This window comes from Botrytis porri (assembly GCF_014898465.1).
Source record: "Botrytis porri strain MUCL 3234 chromosome Unknown BPOR_005, whole genome shotgun sequence".
Lineage (NCBI taxonomy): Eukaryota > Fungi > Ascomycota > Leotiomycetes > Helotiales > Sclerotiniaceae > Botrytis > Botrytis porri.
Window position 1 is genome coordinate 1028634 of NW_024066079.1, and position 16293 is coordinate 1044926.

Below are 16293 nucleotides of genomic sequence, written 5' to 3' on the forward strand. Positions count from 1 at the left end.
ACGCCAGTAAGCTCAAGTTTGGTCCGGCAACAGAATTACCTTATCCCATCCAATAGGGGTTCCCGATATATGAATACCTTGCTCTCTGTCGGACGCAGTATCATCACATCTGCACCTCGAATAGTATCAGCCCGTCAAACAATGGTGACAGTTCGTACGATGGCTTCAGTTTCTACCATCAACATGCCACGTGATCCAAACACCTTGTCAAATTACAACAATTGGAGAACGAAGCATACTATCGCCGATTTGGCCATTGATTTCACGAAACAGCGAGTTCATGGCACAGTTACACTACAGCTTGAATCTATTACGGATAAGGAATCTGAAGAGATAATCCTCGATACTAGTTTCGTTGATGTGCAAAATGTTGCAGTTGACGGAAATAAGACTGGTGAATGGACTCTCCAAAAACGCATTGAACCATTCGGCAGTCCTCTTTCTGTGAAGGTCCCCGGTGGAGCAGCAAAGGGTACTATCATTGCACTCGACATTACGCTATCAACTACCGACAAATGCACAGCTCTCCAATGGCTCACTCCCGCTCAGACCTCGAACAAAAAGTTCCCATACATGTTCTCTCAATGCCAAGCCATTCATAACCGCTCGATCTTCCCGTGTCAAGACACTCCTGATGTAAAGAGCACATATGATTTCCGTATTCGCTCTCCTCTTCCCGTTCTTGCCAGTGGCTTGCCCCGTGGTGCAACCTCATTTGTTCATGGCGAAAATGGAGAATCCGGAACTCTTCTCTACTCCTTTTACCAAGAAATTCCTATGCCATCTTATCTCTTTGCTCTCGCATCAGGTGACATTGCTACTGCATCTATCGGTCCACGTTCCCTCGTTTCTACTGGTCCAGAAGAACTCATTGGTGCTAAATGGGAACTCGAGAGAGATACTGAGAAGTTTATTGAGACTATAGAGAAAATCGTCTATCCTTACGAATGGACCCAATACAATGTTTTGGTCTTACCACCAAGTTTCCCTTATGGTGGCATGGAAAATCCAGTATTTACTTTTGCTACTCCTACTATTATTAGTGGAGATAGAGAAAATGTTGATGTGATTGCTCATGAGTTGGCTCATAGTTGGAGTGGTAACTTGGTCTCCAATGCTAGTTGGGAACATTTGTAGGTTCTGAGAATTTCACAAATCTCTTTACTTGCTATTATTCTTACGAAGATGGAGAATTTATTGCAGATGGAGATTATTCAACTAACATTTATATAGCTGGTTGAACGAGGGGTGGACAGTCTATTTAGAAAGAAGAATCATTGCTGCTGTTCATGGTGAAGCATATAGAGACTTCTCTTCCATTATCGGGTGGAAAGCTCTTGGTAAGTCATACTTTTGGATGCAAAATCTCAAAAGCTAATATTCAAATACAGAGGATTCTGTCAAACTCTATGGCGAAGATCATGAATTCACCAAGTTGGTTGTCGATCTGAAGGGTAAGGACCCAGATGATGCCTTTAGCAGTGTTCCATATGAGAAGGTGGGTAATTCCAGTGATTTCATTTCAGGGCTAGAAGTCTAATTTAACCAGGGTTTCCATTTCCTCTACTATCTTGAGAGACTTGTAGGTAAACCATCCTGGGATAAATTCATCCCACATTATTTCACCACTTGGAAGAAGAAGTCTCTCGACTCTTATGATTTTAAGGCCACGCTTCTTGATTTCTTCGCTTCCGATTCAACTGCTACTAAAGCTCTCGAGTCGGTTGATTGGGATTCTTGGTTCTACAAGCCAGGTCTTCCCCCAAAGCCAGATTTTGATACAAGCTTGGTCGACAAATGCTATGCTCTAGCAAAGAAATGGGAATCAAAGGTAAATCATGTGTTACACTACGTCACGGTTCAGAAACTAATTCCTTTAGGATTTCACACCCTCCCCATCCGATATTGAAGGTTGGGCCGCAAACCAAGTAGTTGTCTTCCTCCAACAGGTCCAACTCTTCACTACCCCTCTCACCTCAGCTCAAAGTCAAGCAATGGGTAAAGCTTATGATCTTGTCAATACTAAAAACGTCGAACTTAGCTCCCGCTATTTTGGTGTTGGCTTAGCTGCAAATGATGAATCAGTATATCAACCTACTGCAGAGTTGTTGGGCAAGGTTGGTAGAATGAAGTTCGTTCGAACACTTTACAGAAAATTGGTCGTTGTTGATAGAAAGTTGGCCGTGGAAACCTTTGAGAAGAACAAGGATTTCTATCATCCAATTTGTAGAGATCAAGTAGAGAAGGATTTGAAAGAGTAGAAAAGAAAAGTGAGAATGTGGTAAGGGAATGTGCATGAGCGTGTCGAAAAGCGGATATCCTGTGCTGCGAGTTTCTGATAATGATGCAGACTATCAATATATGCATATCACAGCTTGTGATTGCTCAAAATACAGTTGATAAATGATAAGCTTTGCCACTTGTGTGAAGGCTCCAAATGATCTTGTGAATGTGGGAAGTGTGTCGCGTGGTATCAAATGAGGTACAAAGCCATGTTGAGTTGGCTCTACTACAAAGGTGTCCGCGCGAAATACCCCACGGTGTTAAATGTACATGCTAGATGGCCTCTTGTAATCACTTCTAAAGTTTTATTCCATATCGCAGAAACTCATCGTTACTTAATAAGTATCTGTACTCACATGACAAGCAAGTGCTAGATAAGGCTGGAAAGTGAATTTTTTTAGCTAATGCTATATTGATCGATACTTGGGTTGTAAGGTGCGCAGAAATTTGAATGTGTGTGGTATTTAAGAGAGGATAGAATCTTCCAACCACGCTCAAACTCGACCTAGAAATGCTAGGTCCTCTGACAAACGGGGTGTTGTTCCCTTGCCGGGGAATTGAATTGGTGTAATGATATATTAAAAGGGGCTGTGCACGAAGCAGAACAACTCCTACTGTAAGATAAAATAAGTGAATATTTTCTTGAGGATAAATTGAGAGTCTAGATTATGATGGTGAAGGATAACAATGACAGTGCTAGTATGTGTTGACGAGGATGCTATTTAGCGACAGCAAAGTATTCATGTGAGAGATCTGGAGTGATTCACTTCCTTTTCATGTCCTGCTCATAATCGGAGGCTGATTGGGCGTTGCTGAGCGCATTCTCGTTCAATAGGCCAAATTTGCTCATTCTGTAGCTGGTTACTATCCATGCTGATTGCATAGTTGTAAGTTTTTATAACCACATATCTAGGATATCCTATTCCGAGGATCTCTTTGTTACATCGGGATAGAGAGGAGTATTATGATTTGATATTTTAGGCGAATATCGATTTACAGTGCCGTGAAAGGGGCATCGCGGGGTAAAACATGATACATACAGGAAGTTGCTTTGTAAAAAGTAGGCCAAAAATGAAAAGAGAAAAAGAGGATGGCGCAAGGTTTTCGATAGCCAAAATCTGTGAATCCCAAGCTCTGAATTTCGTAGCTTTCCCTTCAATACTACAAACGAAGATGTAGCGTGGGATGTATTCAATTCAATTTTTATCCTGCTCAGGATCTAGAAAAGTTGGAGTAGCTGGTGAGTATCTAAGGGGAGTTGTGGTCTTCGATTCTGCTTTAGATCGAACAACTCAAATAGAAAGAGAAGAGTCCAGGCGCAACACCAGAGCTGTCGGACACGCGTTACAGTAGAGTTGGTTGTGTTGTGAAGAAAATCTCCTGCTTTGAGCTGGGATGGGTAAGTGTTAAGAGGAGATTTATTCCGTCGCGTCTCCGCCTCGTGTAAGTTTTGTATCCGCTCTGAGGCTGTCGTATTATTCTTGCAGATATTCTCGATAATGGTTTGTAACTTCTCAGGGATTATTTTGCCAAATTGATGTTTAGATTGAAGGAAAGCAAGTAATTGATAAGCTTGCGTAACAATCTCCGCCTTCATAAATCGATAGATCGAAATAGAGATTCGATATCCGGGGGTTCCCAGTAGTGCTTCATCAGAGACTCCTTCGAATCCGCTTAATCGAAAGGAAGTATCCGACTAGAAAAGATTGTATTCATTAGGACTTGCTACCAATTGAGAGGCAAATATTGTAGAGTTGTAAAAGCTGTCCTATTACTATCTAGAGAAACTATGCTATTTGTAGGTGTTCGTTATGTAAGCTACGCTACAGGGTAGCGTGCCACAACTTCGAAAATGTACTAAAATCAAGGGTTTCTTGATATTTATATTTTAATAATTAATTATTATTTTTAAAAGAAAAATTTATAAAAAATCATAATAAAAATAGAATATTTAGATTTCTTTAGATAATTCATTTTAGCTTGAAATTGTTATACTCTACGTTATAGAAACTCTTTTTCTTTAATAACTTTAATAATAATTAAAATTTTAAAAAAGAATTAGATTTTTAAAATAGTTGAAAAGTTAGGTTTTATATGAGAAGTTTTTGAAAGATTTCATTGATTAATAAAGAAAGTGTACGGTTACGTATAGACGAATTTTATATATAAAATAAAGTAACTCATAGTAATATAATTTATATACTGATGAACTATATTATCTAACTTTTAAAAGTACTTAATAAAAAAATTCACATTAGAATTAAAAGCTTATATAATAAGATAATTAAAATAAAAAATTAAGAAATAGAAATAAAAGAAAGACTAATCTTGTTTATATAAGGTTAAAAGTAAGTTTACTTAGATAAGTCTATAAGTTATATTTAACTTCTATAATATAATAGATTAAATAAAAAAGATAGAAAAGATTTAAAGCTAGGAATATATATAAATAAGGAAAATATATAAATTAATTTCTTTTATATATTTCGATGACAATTTATGCATGATCGTTATAGTTATATATTTTATTGAAAAGAAAGTTCATTCTTTATAATCAATAGTAGTACACAGAGAAGTAAAGGAGCGTTATCGGAATCTGAGAGCGAGTCAGACTCATATGTACAAAGATGATGGTGATATAGCCAACACGCCATTCACTCAAGCACTCTGTCTTTCGGCGACTTTTTGCAATAAGTTTTATCGTTTGAATCCCTGACATGATGTCAAGCCAGACGTCGAGGTATCTCTACCTATTTTACTCATGCCATCCATCCATTACAACTCTAAATAGATCTAATACAGCCTCTCAGCTGCCACCAAGTTCCTTGTCGCTGAAATATAACACAGCAATTTCCCGTAACTAGACAGGGTATTTCATCACAATAGTAATTATAGAATGCCTCAGACCTCGACTCACAAATCCTCAACTTTGAGGGCTAGGGATACACGTAAAGACCCGGTGGTAACCTATCAACTTACTTCAGGGCATGTTCCGTGTACATTTGATATTGTTTTCTATCTATATATCGAGTAACTCGAATCATGTCTCTTTTCCTCATCAATTGGCTTCAGTATCCTAGCCTTTTAGAACTACTGTATGGTCATCTACTGGCCATCCCAGCCGTATCAATGAGATATATGTGCCATCAAACAACTCGTATTTCACGCAACCACTTCGGGATCCTTTATAAGAGTACTTGATAGTTGCAATCAACACAATCAGCTCTATAACGCTCAGCTCGGAAAGAAAACGTATGTTTCGTTCCTCGATCAATATACTCATCTTTCTATTTGGTCTAATATTTGTTTTCTAACCTCACTTCCTCCGATATAGCTGAATTATCATGAGCGATATCGACCCATTAGATTCCTCCATCAGGAGGAAAATACTTCCAATAGAAAGAAAGTTTGGCAACAATAAGTTAATCTACGATGGTTACGGGATGAAATCAAGCAGCCATACCTTTGATTCTAACCTCGAAACACGATTTCCATCTGCTGATGGGGGTGGAACGCGGTCAGAGTCCTTTTGGAAAGCTCAATGTCTATTTAGAGGCCTTAAAAGAACCGGAATAATCTATGAAATGATAGATAGGCTGCAAAAAGATGGACATAAGCCAATGGTGCCAAAACTGGTTGCATTGGAAATGCAAATGCGGGATTATTACCAGACACGATATATTGCAATGAGAGAAGAATTGGAGGATGAGAAACGGAAAGCAGAGGTCAGAGAGGAGAAAAAATGGAATAACGAATTAGACGATCTTGAGAAAGCTCGCCAGAACCTAGAAAAGTTCTTGAGAGAAAGGTTCCCGATAGTTTTGGATTCTAAACGAGAATATACTGTTTTCATGACAACTGACACATCATCAGTAGCCGAGATTCGAAAGGCTGCTCTATCACTCGGTCTCATATATGAATCCTTGGAAGTTTCAAAATTCGACGAACCACCATCACAAAGAGACCTTTGCTCACTCATCCATATAGCAATAGGCAGAACTAGATCTGCTGTCAATAATCGACTTCAAATGATACATCAGATCCGAGGCAAAGCTATTAAAAAGGCCCGAGAAGCTATCAACAATGCTCGAGAAATTATTAGCGAAGCCCATCATGATGTGATCCGCGCATCAGACGACAAAACCTGGGATGTAACTGGAGATTGGCATATATCGTGCTTGGAAATGGAAAGGAGATGGTCCACTCCTCTCACACTTAAGATTTATATTAAAAAATCTGATGATAAATGCGAAATGTTTGGTGAGTTTGATTTCGGTGGGGTATCGGGTCTATTGCGGTTTGAACAGCAGTATCCAACTACTGAGATGAAGTCGGCTAGACTAGCTCATCCGAATGTCAAGCGAGGAAAGATCACTTTCAAGAAGGCCGAGAAAGAGAAGAAAGATGGCAATTATAACGATATGGGATTTACAAGGCCCAGTGCCAAACGCCTTTTGTGCAAATCTACACCGGAAATCTTCTTATTTCCTGCCACAGAGAAGCCTTCTCTCCAAAATCCAACATGGAATTATCGATGGCGCGGTGAATACAAAGCAGATAGCGAGCCTGTCCCAGGTCAGTATCTTTGTTCGATTATGTTCGGCGAACCCTTAGGTACAACATTGATCGGTACCTTCGGGGGCGATCTTTACAAGACTTGGAAGGAGGATATGGTCTTCACAGGTGTCAAGGTTGGTGTTGGAGGTGATTCTTCTATCGATATTGAAAAGGAATGGTGTGATGGACAAGACATAATATATGATAGCGACATACAGGACTGAAGGTTTATGACGGGATGAAAAAGACGACGAAATAGTTGATAGACTGGCAGAAGAAGCAGAAGAAGCATAAGGATTTATAACTTATCACTACAGGAATCAATACAGATGATGAAGATGCAAAGTAATTTAGATGAAAAGCAAGCATGTGTCAGCCTTAAAAATTCCCACCGACGGAGGCAATATTATCTCGATTCATAGTTTGGCAGTTGCGTCTGTAATTTAGATACAACATCACAGCAATCTAAACTCCTTCGTTCTCACACATGTATCATCATAGAGTTGACGAAAACATACTGGTGTTGGGTATTCTTCACGTTAATAATTCAATCTCATCGCGAAAATCGATTTACCCTCGAAACTCCCCAACCTTACCCAGAAAAACATCGCAACAATTAACCTGCCAATGCCATAGAAACTTTTCACCAACCTCTCAGCCTCAAAACCATCTCCAAATACAACCACATCGCCAAACCCCATACCTATCACGTTTCACCCCCTCACAAACCTGCCACCCCATCAGCCCTTCCCAAAATCAGCCTAACAAAAAGCCAAACACAAAGGTCTCCCAAAAGGTCACTGTGGCACAGAAACCGACCATCATCAAATCCCATCCATTCATTACTCACAAACAAAACTTCATTGGCCACGAATCCCCCACGTTCAGCGCTGAATAGGCAGTGCAGCTTGTCGATGTCGCACAGCTGGGCGCACAGGTGGTACAGGGGCGGGGAGGGATAAATGGGGAGATGCGTCACTTGCTTCCTTTCTTGTTGATATATCGTATTGTGTTTCTTCTGTTTTTGTTATCGTTTTGTTTTTATCCTTGTCTCCATATTTAAGTCGAAATTCTGAGCTTCTATAATTAATTGAATGCCTCGCACACGTAGTCGTCATGCAACCCGCATTTCCCGACGTAGTCCACCCCACGAAACACATTCTGGGGTTGGTATTCGTCCAAGTTTGAAGAAAAATGATATTTGTGTCGGTTGTATAGTATGGCTTCCGTCGAAATTGGAATGCGATGGTGGTTTAGTTTGTAAGCGTGGGAAAAGTTGTTGTAATGGGAGATGCTTGGATGATGAGGGGTATAATCATCCGGTTGTGATTTTGGAGCATGAGGGAGATATTTGTTCTGTTGCTATGGTAGAGAATCTCCTTTTTCATATGTTCAAAGTTGTTGTTGGGGAGGAACCAATGGTGAATGTCGAGGAGAAACTAACAATATATCATCACCGCTAGATGACATCCAAACCCCGTCAAAAATACAACCAGAAAACCCGCATCGCCATATCTCAAACCCCTCAAGATCCAGAAACCCCAGATACTGATTCCCAAATGAAACTCTATCTCGAAGCAGGAAAGAAATTGAAACAACCATCCTTCATCGTCACTGAACATATTCACCCAATCCCCTTCTCAACACTCCGTGCCTATGGTTTTCACCCAGAATCCAGAGCTTTTGATAAGAGACTTTGTGAAAAGAGTTATTTGGATTTGATTGGGGTATTCGATATGGATAAGGATAGAGTGGAATGGATAGATACTGTTGTTATGAAGGGGAATGAAGGAAACGCGAATGCCGAGAGGAGAAGGGAACAGAAGGGACCGAGAGTTACATTCAGAGATCCATGGGAGGAAATCAGAGGGAACATAATGGCTTCGCAGCAAAGCTCCGAAGGCACCGGACGATCTCTGGATCAGAGAAGACTATCCGAACCAATCCCATCTACAGATTTCCCCCATCTTCCGCAAACAACTCTACAAACACACACGGTTCCCACCACCCCATCACCAGGATGGTACACCTATAGCCGTGCAACGAGTCTCGCGAACGAACGCCAATCTCTCCTCCAGCAATCATATCCAATTCCCTCCCATCTTCCGCCCTCTCCATCGCCTTCCCCACCTTTGCAAACAGGACATCAACAATATCATACTAATGTTCCATCCTGTCCCTCACGTCCAACGCACCACGTTGCGCTTCCGTCAGTCGAAAGATATGATCGTTCGCATTGGGATGCAAGGATACGCAATAGTAATTCTCGGACTCATGATTTGGAGGGTGGAAGATATGGTGGTAGGAGCGGGAATGGGAATGGGAATGGGAATGGAGGAGAAGGGGAGAGATATGAGGGTGGTTTGTTTGTGCAGCTTGTGGTTGCATTTTTGGGATTGGGAGGATTTGTTTGGTGGTTGTATGGGAAGTAATTTCTGAATAAGAGGTCAGAGAATATGAGACTGTTGGAACAAATGTGACGATGGATTGAAATTTGGAAAGAAGCAATTGATTTAGCGAGGAATTTTGAGGGGTATATGTATTTGGGGAGTTTGGGTTTGAATATTTATTGGAACTATTTTCTTTAGCGAATCCAAGTCGTGAAGGGGTATGAATAGCTACATATTGGATAGTTCGAAGTATAATGAGTATTGTATAGCGTAATATGGCATGTAACATTGCACATGGATTCAATTTTGGGCGCGTCATTTGTTTTGAGTATGTTATATATTATGTTTGGTTTTCATACTCGTACATAAGAATTTTTTTCATCCACTAGATAGACTTCTAACAAACTCCCAGCTCACTGCAGCTACAACTTCACATGAAAACATCATTCGCACCCCATCTCATCCAATCCCATACAGACAACAAAACTTCTAGACGCCAGTTTCAGTTATATAACTTCCCAGAAAGAACCTGTAGAATGAAACTCATAGCATCTAATTTGCGCTTGCTTCGATTCAAGGAATTGCAGATGACCTCGCCCGGCAAGATTAGCCTAAAGAAACTCGGACCAGAAGGATTCGGAGCTTTGAGCACCACAGACACATTTCCACCACTATGCGCCAAACCATTAGTAATAATCTCCGCTCGCGTCTACCTACGGAACTGCATAGCATTAAGAGAATCAAATACACGAAACGTATCACAAAGCGCTATGAGCTGTTGGCGCATATTTGCAATATGCCATGAGATATCATCTAACTCAAATTAGTTTGACTTCTATTTTCGAGTATTAATGAGCTTTGAGAATGGAGAACTTACTGGAAATATGACTTGCCATCAAATATCCCTTGAAATCTGGCTGATGCGAAGACAGGTTTCGGAAGGGGGGCTGCGGGTAATATATAAAATCTTGATGGGTATTTACCGGTAATTGAGTCTGCTCGGGGCTGTGAGTTTTATCTGAGTTGGAGCTAGATCTTCGAAAATCTTCATCAATTACAGCTTGCGATTCGCTGTGGCTAGCACTCGTGTCTTCGATTGACATCGATACTTCGGCTCTTACTGGATCTGGGTGCTCTGACGTATAAGGCCATGGAAGAGCAGGTGGTATTGACAGTCTATTTCGCAATCTTGCCATTGACGCTCCATCCAAACAATGATCACTAGTCTTTGTATTTCCATTCTTCCCAAAGATGCCGAAATATGGTTGGTCCTGTGTGATGAATTTTGTGTATGTGTGGAACAAACTTAAGTAAGTAAGTTTGTTTATCAATCTCCCTCCTCTTAACCAATATCTCGATCGAGCTTCGGACATGAAGTTATTCTTGAAATCATGTCCAATGGGTGGTAGTGAGACTAGCCATCGTTACTCATAGGTGTACTCGTCATCCATTCTGAGTTAGCGAGTATTCAATAGGAAGCTGCCATGTTGAGAATTATTACTGTGATAAAGGTAACTTTAAGTGCCTTTCCGTAATATTTTATGCCGGTTACTAGTATGGGATGATTGTATCCTCCGTTGTTTAATTGACAATTGGATTGACAGAGACGCGAGTGTTGCTCGCAAGTGAACTTGGAGGTGTGCTCGAGAGGTGGAAGCCATAAAATACATCCAGCACGGATGTCCTTGACGACTACGGGTTTTATATCCACTGGGTGAAGGTTACTTGACATGGTTTATTTGAGAGCTACTATGACGAAGTAGGAGTCCTATGCTTCAGAATAGGAGATGATAAATGTGAAGTTTGGACTTTCGGTTGACTGAATGAGTAGTATATTGAGGATGTAGATTATATGAAGTCGATATTTATTGGAGATCCCTAAGATCCTGAATTCGAATAGAGATATCTTGGGAATCTGGCAAAAACCAAGCCGCAGAGCGGGTTATATAGACCGAACAATTCTTCCTTCGGAATACATCAATGTCCCAGAAACAACACGTACAATGACAATGGCACTGCTTATGTTGAAACTTTTGCGATAATAGTATGATACATTATTTTCAATACGAAAGAAACTTTTGAAACAAAATGTTATTCATTATGAATATAAAAAGAAATCCAAGATGTAAGGCTGAATCAAGTCTCAACTCCAAGACATGCGACATGATTCTTATGCTGAGATTGGGGAGCGTCCTTTGTGTCAAAGTCCGCAGGTGTAGTTGGAGTCTCAACGCCCGCTGCCTTATTACAAGATGTCTGATTTAAGTAAAGAATATTCTTTGACAATACTCATTATCCAAAACAATAATCATCAAAGCCGACCCACATCAAATTCCACCTCCAGAGTCCAAACCATAGACCTCACTCCACCTTCTACCTCCACGCTCCAAATCAACTCCAAATGATTCCCCTTCCCTTCTATTACGAAATCCCCAAAGCACCAGATTTCATCTCTTGCAAAGAGTCAAGGAGTCAAAGACCCAGAAACCCCCTCTCATAAATCCAAATATACTAACATAAAACCCCTCCAAGCACCCACTGACAACAGTCATCCCACCACCACCCAACCCATCCCTACTCCCTTCTCACCCTTCCAAATCTCCAAACCGGCACCAGCGCCAACACCAGCAAACAAAAAAGCACCTACCTACCAGCAACTTCAACAGCCTCCTCCGCCCCATATCCCAAACAGTCGCGAAGAAAACATAACCTCGCCCAACAAGCTCATCACCAAAATCCCCGACTTGAGAGATTTTCCGAGGACATTTCTCAAATTATTTAGAACAGCATTAAAGAAAACATTATTAGAAATATCAAACTCCTAACTATCTCTAAGAACACAGACAACCTCGCCGGGCGAGGTCTTCATCACCCGATCTCCGACCTTAGAATTATTTTTAAAAGATTTGGAGCAACATAAAGGAAACATTCTTATGAATACCTAATTCCAAGTAAGATTAAAAATCCCAAACTGTCGCAAAGAACATCTAACCTTGCCCGGCGAGGTCATCCCCAGCTCTCCCTCCACCAGTGGGTGCATAGACTCACGGGACAACATAAAACAAAAGTACAATTTCACATTCAAATCTATTAACTTCAAAATTCAATCAAAGTTTGAAAAACAATTTAATATTAATCAAAATACAAAAATGTACTTTTCAAATATTGAAAAATATTCTTTTAATAATTTATCTCAAAAAAAAAATTTAAACTGAAAAGACAAATAATATATTTTCTTATTAAAATTTTTAATAAAAAATTATATATTCTTCTATAAGAATATTAATATTAATTTTTTAAATTCAATTTCAAAATATTATAGAGTATTTATATTTGAGATTTATATATATATTTGATTTTCAAAGAGATTAATTGAAATTTTGAATTTCAATCGAATTTTCAAAATAGCTCTTTGTAATATGAAATTGTGCTTTTCCTCTTGAGTATCCTATGACCACTGGTGCTCCAACCACAAAATTATTCCTCGAAGATCGTGAGCAACGCAAAGAAAACACCATGCATTATAAATATCAAATCCAAAAGAAACTTAAAACTCGAACTTACAAATAACCTCGCCACGCGAGGTCATCTAGGCCCTAGCTCTTCGACCCCCCCATCTTCCCCTCCACGATGTCCGCGATACAAGTAAAGATTGAACCTCGCGACTCGAAATCAACAATATACACACTACCTCACCATCTCACCATCTCACCACCTCACTATCCGATTTCCTACAGTACTGTACACATACATCCTTGAACTTATCTCCTCGAGTATATGTTCGAAGTGGAATGAAAAGATCATACCATCGAAAACAACGAGATAACTTTCTTCCATACGAGGATTTCCTTGAATATTCTCACCCTATAGTCCGACCCTCATGATAATAGCCGTTTGGTATAGCAGTACAAACATATACTCGCTGGAGGTGAAGTAACATAATAGCAATGTGCTGATTCAATAGAGACCAGGTAACTACTAAATGATCCAGGTATTTTCAACGTTTCATTAACAGAACTCGAGATAGGAATAAAAGATTATGTGAAGCCTATTGCCAATATTGGGTAGGCTTAGGCGGTAGGCATTCCAAGGCACCACCTCTCAGAACTTGACACACGGTTGTTGTCACCATGATCGCTTGGCGACTAGAGAAAAAATTGACTGGAGCTATTCACTCGTTGCCCTGTTTCTTTATTTCATCTCTCTTTATCTCGTCGTTACTGTTGATATGGTGAATGGGCAAAAGTAATGGCATCAGGGCCGAATTAACATTGACATGAGCATCACATCACATCACAAGACAAGGGACAATGACAAATTACTTTTGAAGTGCATTCTAGACGACTATGTTCTATGTATGGTACCAGAACGTGGAAGAGTCAAACCATTACGCGCAAACCCAAACCCAATCATCTTATCGTAAACCGAGGAGGTAAAAGGAAATGGTGTTTTGCATCCTAGCCATAAATCATCGTGAACCCGAAATAAAGCAAACATGGTGAAATTTTTTGTTTCATTCCATTATTGCATTTATTTCTTAGCACCAGCCTTGACGGCGGCCTTGGTAACCTTACCGGCCTTTTCTTGCTTCTCGACGGACTTAATTACTCCTACGGCGACGGTCTGTCTCATGTCACGGACGGCGAAACGACCAAGTGGTGGGTACTCAGTGAAGGCCTCAACACACATAGGCTTGGATGGAACCATCTTGACAATAGCAGCATCACCAGACTTGATGAATTTTGGAGAATCTTCAATGGATTTACCGGTACGACGATCAATCTTTTGGAGGAGCTCAGAGAACTTGCAAGCAATGTGGGCAGTGTGGCAATCCAAAACTGGAGCGTAACCAGCACCAACTTGACCAGGGTGGTTGAGGACAATGACTTGAGCATTGAAGGACTCAGCACCCTTAGGTGGGTCTTGCTTGGAGTCACCAGCAACGTTACCACGTCTAATTTCCTTAACGGAAACGTTCTTGACGTTGAAACCGACGTTGTCACCTGGAACACCCTCAACGAGTTGTTCGTGGTGCATCTCGACGGACTTGACTTCAGTGGTGACACCAGCTGGGGCGAAGGTAACGACCATACCGGCCTTGATGATACCGGTCTCAACACGACCGACTGGCACCGTTCCAATACCACCAATCTTGTAAACATCTTGGAGTGGGAGACGGAGAGGCTTGTCAGTTGGGCGGGAAGGTGGGTCGATAGCATCGATGGCCTCGAGGAGAGTCTTTCCGGTGGACTTGGCTCCTCCCTTGGCTTCCTTCTCCCAACCCTTGTACCATGGGCAGTTGGTGGAGTTGTCGATCATGTTATCACCGTTGAAACCGGAGATAGGAACGAAAGGAACGGTCTTTGGGTTGTATCCGACCTTCTTGATGAAGTTGGAGGTCTCCTTGATAATTTCTTGGTAACGATCCTCGGACCACTTGGTGGTGTCCATCTTGTTGATGGCAACAATGAGTTGCTTAACACCAAGGGTGTAGGCAAGAAGAGCGTGCTCACGAGTTTGGCCATCCTTGGAGATACCAGCCTCGAACTCACCAGTACCAGCGGCAATGATGAGAACAGCGCAATCAGCTTGAGAAGTACCAGTAATCATGTTCTTGATGAAATCACGATGACCAGGGGCATCTGGAATTGATGTTAGACAATTGAAAGATACAAGGCGAAGCAGTAGACAACTTACCAATGACGGTAACATAGTACTTGGGAGTCTCGAACTTCCAGAGAGCAATGTCGATGGTGATACCACGTTCACGCTCAGCCTTGAGCTTGTCCAAAACCCATGCGTACTTGAAGGAACCCTTTCCGAGTTCGGCAGCTTCCTATGATGGTTATTAGTGACTGTTGAAGCAGCATGTTGTAGACATTGGTGTTGTCCAAAGATGACATAATTTGTTCGATGTACTGCAAAGTGCTACTACTCGCAGATAATTTTATTGTGCTCGACAAAAAAAGTCCGAGCGCACAAATAAAATTCTGCAAGTAGTACAGGGAAAAAATCTTTACCCCACCGAGGGGCACAGTGCGGTAAGGTTGGGTGCTCAATGCCCAACCTGTACACGAACAAAGAATGTGCAGAAAGAGAAGGGAAAGAATGCTCACCTTCTCGAACTTCTCGATGGTACGCTTGTCAATTCCTCCGCACTTGTAAATCAAGTGACCTGTGTGCAATGTAAGTTATTGATCGTAAGAATACAAAGATCGGGTTCGCAGGTCTGCGAGCGGGGTTGCTTACCGGTGGTGGTGGACTTTCCGGAGTCGACGTGTCCGATGACAACGACGTTGATATGTATCTTTTCCTTTCTGCAAAGAGGAAATAGATCAGTAAAGAGTTCATGAAGATGTAGATCGAAGGATAAGGCATAATCCCGATGGAAAACTTTGATGGATCGTAAGACTTACCCCATTTTGAAAGATTTGTATGGTTATTTGTGGAAGTTTTGTCTTCTTAAATTGAATCTATTGAAAGAAGATGATATTAGTTGATCGATCTTCAAGAAGGTTGATGAAAGAAGAAGAAGAGAAGAAGAAGAAGAAGAGATGGAAAGAATTTAAACTTACTGCACAGATATGATTACTTGAATCCAGGTATGTGCGACGAAGAAGGAAGAAGAAGAGTTGCGAGAGGATGGCGGGGTTTATAAAAAAAAAGTTCAAGTGTGCGGTAGGCTAAGCGATCAAATTTGAACGCTAGTGAGTGGGGTATGATCATGTGACTCTAACCAAAAAGCACCATCTTCAGTCCTTTGCGGCGGTATGACTGGTTCGGTGAATATTGAAAGTGGATTGGTTTTAATCTACTAAATTCACTCTTTTCATTTATATCTACTGGATTACTACTGGATTACTACTGGATCACTACTGTATGACTAGGTCCTGTACTATGGATAGCTCATGAAAATCATCCAAAAAAAAAATCAACCATGAAAGTCAAATAGAAAGTTTCCCAGCAGAAAAAAGTGAAAAAAAGATTCACAAACGGGCCACAAAATGAAAGTTTGGCAAAAAGGCAATGAGGTAAATGTGGCGATTAAGATCATTGGGCTCCC

The 16293-nt window shown here is 40.8% G+C and overlaps 5 protein-coding genes across 5 annotated transcripts; 3 read left to right on the top strand and 2 right to left on the bottom strand.

Moving 5' to 3' along the window:
• Positions 1-69: 69 nt before the first annotated feature.
• Positions 70-2423, top strand: EAF01_004016 (uncharacterized protein; the record flags this gene model as incomplete). Its single annotated transcript, XM_038912270.1, has 5 exons — positions 70-1133; positions 1234-1340; positions 1392-1498; positions 1550-1831; positions 1881-2423. The coding sequence occupies 5 exons, from the start codon at positions 70-72 to the stop codon at positions 2259-2261; spliced, it is 1941 nt and encodes a 646-aa protein (XP_038771954.1). The 3' UTR covers positions 2262-2423.
• Positions 2424-5627: 3204 nt separating this feature from the next.
• On the top strand, positions 5628-7064 carry EAF01_004017 (uncharacterized protein; the record flags this gene model as incomplete). Its single annotated transcript, XM_038912271.1, has 1 exon — positions 5628-7064. The coding sequence occupies one exon, from the start codon at positions 5628-5630 to the stop codon at positions 7062-7064; it is 1437 nt and encodes a 478-aa protein (XP_038771955.1).
• Positions 7065-7833: 769 nt separating this feature from the next.
• Positions 7834-9654, top strand: EAF01_004018 (uncharacterized protein). The gene is made up of 2 exons (XM_038912272.1): positions 7834-8207; positions 8304-9654. Exons 1-2 carry the CDS (start codon positions 7935-7937, stop codon positions 9270-9272), a joined length of 1242 nt encoding a protein of 413 aa, XP_038771956.1. The 5' UTR covers positions 7834-7934; the 3' UTR covers positions 9273-9654.
• A 78-nt stretch (positions 9655-9732) lies between these two features.
• On the bottom strand, positions 9733-10603 carry EAF01_004019 (uncharacterized protein; the record flags this gene model as incomplete). The annotated part of the gene is made up of 2 exons (XM_038912273.1): positions 9733-9939; positions 10214-10603. The coding sequence occupies 2 exons, from the start codon at positions 10601-10603 to the stop codon at positions 9733-9735; spliced, it is 597 nt and encodes a 198-aa protein (XP_038771957.1).
• Positions 10604-13548: 2945 nt separating this feature from the next.
• On the bottom strand, positions 13549-15924 carry EAF01_004020 (translation elongation factor EF-1 alpha). The gene is made up of 6 exons (XM_038912274.1): positions 15806-15924; positions 15647-15703; positions 15480-15547; positions 15347-15405; positions 14928-15066; positions 13549-14872 (listed from the first exon to the last, which is right to left on the bottom strand). Exons 2-6 carry the CDS (start codon positions 15649-15651, stop codon positions 13761-13763), a joined length of 1383 nt encoding a protein of 460 aa, XP_038771958.1. The 5' UTR covers positions 15652-15703; positions 15806-15924; the 3' UTR covers positions 13549-13760.
• Between the last annotated feature and the right edge of the window lie 369 nt (positions 15925-16293).

What these genes read in the sequence shown, in the direction of transcription:
- EAF01_004020 (XM_038912274.1), bottom strand. An exon ending in CGGAAAGTCCACCACCACCG is followed by an intron (nt 15,406 to 15,479) that starts GTAAGCAACCCC and finishes CATTGCACACAG; the next exon opens with GTCACTTGATTTACAAGTGC. An exon ending in CCATCGAGAAGTTCGAGAAG is followed by an intron (nt 15,067 to 15,346) that starts GTGAGCATTCTT and finishes TAACCATCATAG; the next exon opens with GAAGCTGCCGAACTCGGAAA.
- EAF01_004018 (XM_038912272.1), top strand. Translation starts at nt 7,935, where the DNA reads ATGCCTCGCACACGTAGTCGTCATGCAACCCGCATTTCCCGACGTAGT. An exon ending in ATATTTGTTCTGTTGCTATG is followed by an intron (nt 8,208 to 8,303) that starts GTAGAGAATCTC and finishes CATCACCGCTAG; the next exon opens with ATGACATCCAAACCCCGTCA.